This window comes from Grammomys surdaster, unplaced genomic scaffold (genome assembly GCF_004785775.1).
Source record: "Grammomys surdaster isolate TR1022 unplaced genomic scaffold, NIH_TR_1.0 185, whole genome shotgun sequence".
Classification (NCBI taxonomy): domain Eukaryota; kingdom Metazoa; phylum Chordata; class Mammalia; order Rodentia; family Muridae; genus Grammomys; species Grammomys surdaster.
In genome coordinates this window covers 2,565,942-2,576,815 of record NW_021604630.1, presented here as the reverse complement: position 1 = coordinate 2,576,815, position 10,874 = coordinate 2,565,942, and the positions used below count along the sequence as shown (strand labels likewise).

At 41.2% G+C, this 10,874-nt stretch overlaps 1 protein-coding gene and 1 pseudogene across 5 annotated transcripts in view; both read right to left on the bottom strand.

The window, feature by feature from the left end:
- The window catches only part of Nsd3 (nuclear receptor binding SET domain protein 3), a 116,409-nt gene that overhangs the window by 76,841 nt on the left and 28,694 nt on the right, over positions 1–10,874 (bottom strand). For all 5 annotated transcript variants that reach the window (XM_028768280.1, XM_028768282.1, XM_028768281.1 and 2 more), the window contains exon 2: positions 1,785–2,506. In XM_028768280.1, coding sequence (XP_028624113.1) covers positions 1,785–2,462 — 678 coding nt within the window. In that variant the 5' untranslated portion in view covers positions 2,463–2,506. The remainder of the gene's footprint in view (positions 1–1,784; positions 2,507–10,874) is intronic.
- LOC114621992 lies at positions 10,719–10,845 on the bottom strand (annotated as a pseudogene).

The following is a 10,874-nucleotide window of genomic DNA, read 5'->3' as shown; positions in this document are numbered from 1 at the left end:
ACACCACACATGCAGTATGGCATGCATGTGAGCACATACACCACACACACACACACACACACACACACACACACACACGAAATGCTTTAAAGAACAGCATTTCAGAGACTATTTCATTGTATGATGCTGATTTAAAAAAAACAAAACAAAACACTGAAATAAAGAAAAACAGAAAGAGAGAGGGAAGGGAAAGAGGGGCTGGAGAATTAGCCTGGTGGTTAAGAGAACTGGCTGCTGTTCCAAAGGACCAGAGTTCAATTCCCAGCACCCACATGGTGGCTCAGTAAAGTTTCTAACTCCAGTTCCAGAAGATCCAATGCCCTCTTCTGTCTCCACAGGCACTGCATTCATATGGTACATAGACATACATGCAGGCTAAATACCCACACACTTAAAACACCCAAACCCACATACCCACAAACCCACGAATAAACTAGAACCTAACTTTTGCTTTCCCCTCACAGTCACACCTTCAATTCTTAGAACAGGGCCCGACATGTGATACTCAATCAACACGTGTTAAGTGAGTAAGAAAATGACAGAAAAAATAGGGAAATACAGGAAACACCACACGTGGGACTCATGATAACTTAGACTTACTGTGACCTTTATCCCAAGGGGTGGTTAGGGGGTGGGGGAAATCAATCACATTTGAGTCATACTAAATAGTAGAATCCAGCTATCCAAGAAATGTTCAATTAATAAGTAATCTTTCTTTAAACCAAAGACAATAAATTAACTTATTCAGATATATAAAATATAAAAGCAAATAACTGTCACAAAATAAGCATTTATTCATTTCTTCCTAAATGCATATCTAGAAAACATCTGTAGTTTATATCATAAACTTTGCATTCAGGTTAGAACTGATCTACTAAATACTAGTATTATTATCTTATTGCCATGAAATTCACAGTCAAATCTCAGATATTAAAATAAATCTACCAGAGCTGGGCACGGTGGCTCAGCCCTTTAGATTAAAAAAACTAATAAATAAATTAATAACCAAAAAAAAACAAAAACAAAAATAAAAAAACAACTACTAGTATACATGGGCTTTTATAAAAACTTCATTTGAAGACCTAATCAGCATGTTTAAATTATGTGCCTTTGTTATATTTTATTGTTGAGACAAGATCTCACTGTGTAACCCTGGCTAGCCTAGAACTGGCTACATAGACAAGGCTAACCTGGAATTACTGCGCTCCCTTCACTTGCTGGCATCTGCCTCTACTTCCTGAGTGCTAGAACTAAAGATGCAAGCCCAGCCTCAGGATGCTCTGGCTGTAGACAGGCCCCTCCCTCTGCTTAGTTAGCTGCAAACACTCAGGAACCATCTTAGATCTAAGCTCTTATCAGTAAATCTTGCCTGATATAAAATCCCTTTTTCCTTTGCCTTTTGTCTCCATCTTCCAAAACCAAGAGTTTGATATAAACAAATAAAAATAATCGAGCCTCTCAAGAGGCAAAGGTAGGTGGATCTCAGGATCTCAGCCTGGTTTACAGAATGAGTTCTAGGACAGCCAGGGCTAAAGAGAGAAGCCCTGTCTTGGAAAGCCCCCCAAAGGAGGTGGGAAAAGAGAAAAGGAAACAAGATTCTTGGTGTCAAATCTTTAAAGATATTTCCTTACTAACAATGCCTACTTATCAAATATTTATTCACTGTATTTCCAAGCACCTTACCAATGATAGGAAATATTCATATTTGAAAATAAAATCATAAATATTTCCAACTTCCAGTAAACATGGAAGACTACAAAACTACACAGAACATTTGGACTTACATTCTGTCCCTCTGGCTCTAACTTGGGGACCTTGTGTGACTTGCGCTCTTCAGATCTAGATGACTCGTGTTTGTTGCTTTTTTTCCTCTTTTCCTTTCTGCTTTCATGCTTTGACTTTGTGTGCTCACTTGCCTGTACTTCATTTAAAAGGTCTCCACAAAGGGAAGACTCAAACAATTCCCTGCCATTCTGGATAGTTTTGGTTATTTTTAGTTTAATCTCAGGTGAGCCTGTCTTCTTTGGAATCACAGTTTGTGGTACCGAAGGAGGAGGAGGAGGTGGCTGTGGAGGAGAAGGTTTTTCCAGAATTTCATGTGGTCTTGTGTTTGGAATTTCTGAATGGTAATAGTCAGTAGGGCTAAAGTTTCTAACTGCACCAAAACCGTTGGCTGACCCATTGGGATACTGATTATATGGCGGGTATTTGGTTTGAGTTTCATACAAGCTGATTGATGGTGGGTAGCCATTTGTGAGTGGAGGAAGGTCTTCTGTTGTAGGTGGATATTGAAAACCTTGTTGCAAAGTAGCTTCGAAGGGTGTTGGGCCACCATCTTCAACGATGTCACTGTTGTTATCAAAGGCATCCTCCTGGCGGATGTTGGCTGAGTCAATGAGTTGAGGTGGTTGCTGAATTGTGTTTCCCATGATCCCTTGCATGAAAGAGAAAGAGAAATCCATTGTTCTGCTCCAGCATCCTTAACTTTCCCTTTCTCTCATCGAGCCTAAAATTGAAGAGAATTAAAAAGTATTAAAATTCTAATAGGCAAGAAACCAACCGAGGATTATACAAGCACTTTATACCTAATTTTCACCATCAGATATGCTGACATTAAACCTACATAATTCTGACATAAAGCAAATCAGGTCAGCTATGGAGCATAGGCTGTCCTTAAACTGGGGAGCCTCCTGACTTATCCTTCCAGGTACTGAGATTACAGAAACACACCATCACACCCAGGAAAAGTCCTGCTTACTTCCATAACAACTTTAGCATGTATAAGTAATTTTCATACATGTAGACTTTATTCCTCTTCTTCTTCCGCTTCCTCCTCCTCTTCTTTTTTTTTTAAAGACAGGGTTTCTCTGTGTAGCCATGGCTGTCCTGGAACTCACTTTGAGGATCAGGCTGGCCTTGAACTCACAGAGATCTGTCTGCCTCTTTAGTGCTGGGATTAAAGGTGTGCACCACCCCATGGCATTATACTATATTCTTTAACTGGTTATACAGTAAACTGTAGTATCACTTTAACAAAGTCAACCATGTGTATACTATAAATCAATTAGCTGCTTACAAGTTCTTAGTATACAAACATGTCTACAGAAAAAACTTTTTGAGACAGGGTGCTACTATGTGGCCTAAAGTATCCTCACATTCATGATTCTCCTATTTCTGCCCCTGAGTACTGGGATTACAGGCATGTACTATACATATACAGCTCATGAAGAATGTTCCTTCAGCAGGGTACACTATCAGATGCCTGCTATTGCATGATTAGGTGGTGGAGACAGAAGAATCCTGAGTTGGAGGTCAAAGTGAGTAATATATAAGGAGATCCTGTCTCAAAGAGAGAAAAAAATCAAACTATAAATCTGTGCATGTATGTATTCATATAGGGCAGATTTTAAAACTTTTTATCTAGCTGCAAAACTGTTCTAGTGGCTGTACTATATCAATTTATATAATCATATTATTAATGTGTAACGCTGTCTAATTATCTATACTCTTGGCCATATCTAGTTGTTTTTAAAGTGGCATATATAGCGGAATCACTTTTAAATGTACATGCTAGTATATTAGTCTTGAGGATTGCAGTTTAATAAGTTTGTGTGTAAGGGATTAAAGCATGAGTATCTTAAGACCACAGCCCAGTTAATTTTGATGCAAGTCCTTTGCTAGATGACTGCAGTTCATCCCTGTATTTATTATACAATTGTACAATGTACTACAAAGTATTTGAACATGCCAACACTAGGTAACAATGTTTAATGTAGACACACATCTGCAATAAGATCACCCTGTCTTGTCAGAACAAGATAAAACATTAATGAATAGTTCATATACTATTTTTACATTTTCATCTATAGAAAAACAGGTTTTATATTAGCTCTGATGAGCTGATTTTAGATGTTTGGAATATTGTGAAGGCTTTTGAGGCATACAGACTAGTTCAGTTCTATGATTAACAGTGTTCACTATCTTGGCTTAAGCAGTATCTAGTACTTACCAAACTCAACACTGCAAATCAGAGAGGAAAAAAAAAATCTAACAGTATACTGTTTGAGCCATATCCATCCACTCACACAGCTGTTGTTCGCTCTACTGTGAGCAAACAAATAACTTGAGACATTTTAAAATTGCTAACAAATTAATAAGAAGGCAAATGTTACCCGTTATGGTGACACACACCTTTAACCTCAGTACTTGGGGAAGCAGAAGCAGGCAGATCTCTGTGAGTTCAAGGCCAGCCTGATCTACACAGTGAGTTCCAGGCCAACCAGAGCTATGAAAGAACATCTAAAAATTAAAATTTAAAAACAAAACCAAAAGCCGTATAGAACAACAAAATCTAATTCCCAGAACTGCTCTCCACCGACACACGGGGGCGGTGTGGGGGAAAAATGAACAGCGGCCTCACTCTCTTAACAGCACCTCTGGGCCAGGTGTTTATGCATCAGTTCATCTATCCTTCCTTACAACTTGCTGGAAGTTAGGTCGGGGGGGGGGGGGGGGTGTTTAAGTGGCCTGCCGAAGCCACAAAGCAGGGCAGCTCTAGACGGAAAGGCAGGCTCATGGGCCTCCTCCAAGCTGTCAGTTTCTAGAGGATTCCTTCTTTTTGTTCAAGTGCTTTATGCCTGGACAACTGCCAAATTAACAACCATTCTAATGACTAACTCTAATGTTTATAAAGAGTTCAACATGACATCTTCTCACTAGCCTTTCCCAATATTATCGCTTATAACAGATGGAGAAGTAGAGGCAGCAAGGATCAAGACAAGTAAACACAACTCTGTCAACTGACAGTTGAGCTCCAGAATTTGTACACCCCAGCTAGCATACACCATTCACTGACCTGCTGAGGAGTGTAACAAATAATATCTTAGGATACAGAGCAAGACAGAAAGATTTCTGAAATTTGGTCCTTGACAATAACATAGCTCACAGCCACAGACGTAAGAGGACTCTCCTAGCTAGCCACAGTGTTACCCTGCACACACCCAGAGTTATCTGAGTCTCACTGGGGACGGCTCAATCAGACTGGCCTGTGGGCATGTCTGTGGGCATTTTCTCGATTGGCAGCTGATACAGCAGGCCCAGCCCACTCTGGGCAGTACTATCCTGAGCTGGTCCTGTGCTATTTAAGGAAGCTGGCTGCGCAGAAATGAGGAGCACACCAATAAGCACCATTCCTCCATGGTTCCTGCCTCTATGTTCCTGCTCAACTTTCCTTAAAGATGGATGAAACAAACCCTCCTCTCCCATGCCAAGTTAGTCATCACAGTAACAAAAAAACAATCTATAAAAGGGTGACTTCTAATTCTGTTACCACATGTAGAGCACCACACAGATAAAAATAAAAGCTCTTCATGGATACTTCTGCCTAAAGGCATGTTAGATAGTCACATCCAATAAGATGCAAGTTGCATTTTTAGCTATGATCACTGTCATGATACAAACTTCCAAATGAGTCTCCCAAATCAGTCTATCAAGTTTTCAGATACATGTATTCAGACTCAAGTTTCTATGTTTTTCATTTGTCAAAAGCTAAGAATTTTGACACTTTTCTTATTTTCCCATCTCTAGCCCTAACTACAAATAATTTTGTTTTAGTTTGAACTGAGAAGTGCCATAATTACCTTATAGTTCCATGGGGAATTGCAGTGACAAGAGTATTTGTATATGTACTGAAGGTGAGTGGGATTACATCCGGGGCCTTGTGCACACTAAACACTCACTTCCTAGTACTGTAAGCATTCAATTCCTAGTACTGTAAGCATTTTTTAAAACTGTGTGTGCGTGCACCATGTATGCATACATGTGATTCAAGTGGCCATGGAGGGATCCAGGTACCATGGAACCGAAACTGCAGGGTCTGTGAGCTAGCCCATGGGTCCTCCACAAGAGCAGTAAGTGCTCTAACCTCACAGTCACCTCCCCAGCCCATGATATGCAACCTTATTGATGTGCAAACAACTCTGGAAGGCTGCCAAGACAGATGTGCATTAGCTTCACTTGTTAGCTAACTACACAGGATACCTGACAAGTAGATTTTCCCAGGGCCACAAGCTAATCGGCACTGGCTTGAAGTTTAAATTTTCTGATTTCTACTCTTGTATTCTTAGTGTCCTTGCCATAGAGAGGCTGGTGACACGATGACAACCATACTTCAACCTCAGGAGTCACACCCTCAGGACTGAAGCAGGCCTTTCCCAACTCACCTTGCTTCTTCATCGTCTTTGTCAGGGCTCCACCCTTTTCATAGCTTTCAAATTACAAAGCACAGACTCATTTTCTCTCAAGTCATAAAACTAGTTTGAACAAAGCCTACAGTTTCTTCTTTTTTTTTGTTACATTTTGTTTTTTAAGACAGGATCTCCCTATTTGCCCTGGCTAGCCTGGAACTTGCTATACAGCCTCAAACTCAGAGATCCACCTGCCTCTGCCTCTCGAGTGCTAAAATTAAAGGAGCATCACCACATCTGGCAGTTTCTTCTTTTAAAATCTGATGTATTCTTTGATTTCTATACTAATTTCAAAACCCAAACCAGCACTCAGCACCTTATCCTACATTATAATTGATCTTCTAGATACTTCTTTTGTTTTGTTTTGAATGTAACCCAGGTCTACTTGGACTTAATTCATGCCAATCTTCCTGTCTCAGTCTTCCAAATGCTGAGACAAAGGGCAACAGCCACCACATCTTGCTATCGAGATATGTCTTGCATCTAATGTCTTTCTTCACAGCAGTTAGAAAATAGTTCTTGGGCTGGAGAGATGGCTCAGTAGTTAAGAACACTGTCTGTTCTTTCAGAGGTCCTGAGTTCAAATCCCAGCTACCACATGGTGGCTCACAATCATCTGTAATGGAATCTGATGCCCTCTTCTGGTTATGTCTGAAGACACAGTGTGCTTATATAAATAAAATTAAAATAAATATTTAAAAAAAAAAAGGAAAGAAAATAGTTCTTGAAATCAGATTTCTATAAATCTAATTGCAAAATTAGCAACAGTACAGCTTCATAATATAACAAATCTCCTCGAGGCCTTCCCTAGGTTTCTGTGAACTTTTCCTCTCAATCTAAACCGCATGTGCATGAACCAGTTTTTCTGAGCATCCACAGAGCCAGATAGCTTTAAACTGTGGACTCACTACTGTGTTACACTTACTTAACTCGACATGGGATTTGCTCTTAGTGCAGCTAACAGGAGCCGGACGAAAAGGCAAGTTCAGCTCTTCTCACAAGGCACCTTCCTGAACGTGCCTTCAACCTTCCTACTGCAGAGACTTCTCACTTCCCCAGATACTCCACCTGGAATCTAAACGCCCAAATCTGACACTCAGTTTTTAGTCTATCTGAATGTGTCCTTCCAAGGAAACCACACATGTTAGCTGTCCAAGCAAGAAGCCTGAGGACAGATGTACCTCCGATTGTCTGTGTTGTCCAATCTCCCCGATGCTCTCCCAGCTTTCCTAGTCCACGCTGTCATTATGGTTCCTGTGAAACTTCACCCCCGCCAATACCATAACCATGTGTTTAACTCCTTGGCTCTCTCCAGGCAGCCTTGTTTTGGTAAGCTGTGTGATTTTTGGAAGTGAAGAAAGTCATTTTGGGGAAGGTGAGTGAGTGTCTCATCTCATCTCTCTCTCCCTCTCACCCATCCTCCCCATTCCTCCTCTCTCATCCTCTAACCACCCCTCCCCAAACTCTCCCCTGGTCCTCCTCACTTCCCTTTCCTTCTACTTCCTTCTTGGAAAAATGTAATAAGCAGCTGCTGCATGCTCTCCCCACCATGAACAGACGCTACTCCCACTATGCCTTCTCCACCGTAATGAATATACCTTTCAAACTACAAGTCAAAATAACCCTTCCTTCCCTTACGTGGCTTCTTGTCAGGCATGTGGCCATAGGGACAGGAGAAGTAATTAACACCGGCATCTCCCTAACCTCCTTCTGCTTCTTCATAGTCTATTTTCTTTATAGCATCTAGTCACCTCTAAAAGGAAAATCCAATCATTCAACTTACTCCCCTCAGAATCCTTTAACACAACAAGGAAAATGAACTATCGCTACACTCCACAGTGAAGACCCTCATAAACGCCGTGCTGAAGGCTGTGGGTACAGCTCAGCTAGTGCAGCAGTCACCTAGTATGCACAGGATTCTGGGTTCTAGCTGCACATCACGGTGCATCAGGAAAGAGATGATGGTACTTTACTGTTTAGTTTTTTGTGTGGTTTTGTTGGTTTTTTGGAGACAAGGTCTCACTGTATAGTCTTGGCTGGTTTCAAACTCATTATATGGAGCAGGCTGGCCTCTACTCACAAAGATCTACCTGCCTCTGCCTCCCAAGTGATTAAAGGATTAAAGGAAGCATGGCCACACCTCCATGGTTTTGTTGCTGTTGCCTCCTTTAGTATTACTACCATACAGAACAATTACAACATGAAGCCTCAGCATCTACCAAGACTCTCTGTTGCTACACTCACCGGCTTCTCTTTGATGTTTCAAATGTGCCATGTTTATTCTTGGCACACTCTGGGGTTATAGAAAGTTGTCGGGTGCCATGTAGGTGCTGAGAACTGAACCTGGGTCCTTTGGAAAAGCAACCAGTGCTCTTAACCACTGAGCCAGCTCTCCAGCCCCACCCCACTTGGGAGGGAGAGGCAGGCAGTTCTTCGTGAGTTTGAGGCCAGCTTGTTTGACAAAGGGAGTCCAGAACAGCTAGGGCTATACACAGAGAAACTGTCTCAAAAACAACAAAACAGAAATCATTCAGAAGCAGAGATTTTAAATGACAAGCAAGGAGAACATATTTTCAAAGCGTGGCTATCAAAGAACTAGTTCTCAGGAACTAGTTCTAGGTTTGTTTTATGTGCTTGAGAGAAATGGACTTCACATTGTTGTACATACAGGCTTGTCTCTAATTCATGTGTGTGTGGCCCTCAGCCTCCCAAATGCTAGGACTCCAGGCATGTGCCACCACGACTAGGAACAATTTCATACTACCCTAAAACATAAGGGGCTCACTAAAGGTTTTTCAACTGAAACACCAGTTTAAAAGTTACCCTAGATTACTTTTTAAATAAAAATAGAAAACAGTAATATACATATGAGATAGTCTTGTCTATTATTTGAAAAACACTACAACCAAGAAAACTTACTTAAAAAAGGGGGGGGGGCATTTAACGGGTCGGATGGCTCATATGGTGGAGCAAAGGCAGGGTGACCAGAACAGCTGAGAACCAACTAGACCCACAAGTAGCAGGCAGAAAGAGTAGCTTGGAGTCTTTGGAAAACTCAGAGCCCAACCACAGTGATAAGCCTCCTTCAACAAAGCCACACCTCCTTGTCATTCTCAAACAGTTCCAACAACCAAGGAGCAAGAATTTAAATGGCCAAGAGTTATGGGGGAGTAGGGAGGAATCTTATTCAAATCACCAGAGATATATAACAGCTACCACATTAAACAAGTTACTAGCAAATACTGACCACAGTGAGATGTCCATAATCACGTGGCTCAGAATGTGATAAGCCAGCATAGCAAAACCTCTGAAGTATTCTTTCTAAGGCTAAAAGAAATCTACAAAAGAAATGACACATGGAGCCTACAAGATGGTTCAGCCATTAAAGGTGCTAGCTCTGTAAGCCTGACAATCTGAGTTTGAGTCCCAGAATCCACATAAAGGTGAAGGAAAAAACTGACTCCACTAAGTTTTCTCCTGATCACTGAACCTCCAACTATACATACAAGCATGTATATGTAACATCTACATAGATATATAGAGATAGAAATAGGTAGGTAGGTAGATGATGGATGGATGTATGGATGGACAGATAGATAGATAGATAGATAGATAGGCAGGCAGGCAGGCAGGCAGGCAGGCAGACAGACAGACAGACAGACAGACAATCTTTGAGTCCACTGTGCTGCTTTCATGTACATGATTTCAAGGTTTGAGGTTTTGTGTTGTTTGGGTTTTGTTTGTTTGTTTGTTTTTTGGCATTAGATAACCAAATAAGCGTTCATCTCTGGGAAAGAATAATTCTCCTTCTCTCAACAGTCTGTACTTGCCTGTAGGTAGTTTCTAAGGTAGGCCCCTTTGAGAATCCCACTGCCTGTTAACACACCTATCAGTACTGTCCCTGTTTAGATCTTGTTACGCAGTCATATTGCTGTGCTATTGTGGTTGCAGCTTGGCATTTCTAGGAAACACAATCTTTTGGTTTGTAATTTTGCTTGTGGTACTGGGGTTGAACATAGGGCCTGACAAATGCTATATAACTCCTCTATACCTCCAGCTGCAGCTAATAATTTTCAGAAATACTAATCTAACTTACACGAGAATTCCTTATTCTTAGGAAACCCATGTCTCTTTCTTTTTTGTTTGTTTGGTTAGTTGGTTTTCAGGCAAACTGGATATGAGATTTATTACTAAAAATGATTTGGTGGGGTATTTTTCAGACAGTAGATGACTGAGGAGTATAGGGTCTGTCACTTGTAAAAGACACCATGAGTGGGTTTGTATTTGACCCCACAGCCAGAGAACTGACTTTACGTTGCTTCTATCTAAGGCCTTAATCACATGTTCCTTACTCTGCAGTTTGGTGTGGATGGACATGATGACCTGACTTTGTGCCCAGAGCTCCCCCAAAGGCATCACTCGGACCTATCTGGAGCTTAGTTTAATGACAGCACTGAGATCAGACACACAGGAAACTGTCCCCAGGACCCCTTAGGGCAGCCCATTCAGGCAACAAACATGCTCTACAAGGACATTGCTGTTTGGCCACTGCATACTAGGCCCATCAAGAAAAGGACCTGCTCAGTTTAACTGGCTGCAGATTCTTCCTCTTCCTCTTCCTCCTCCTCC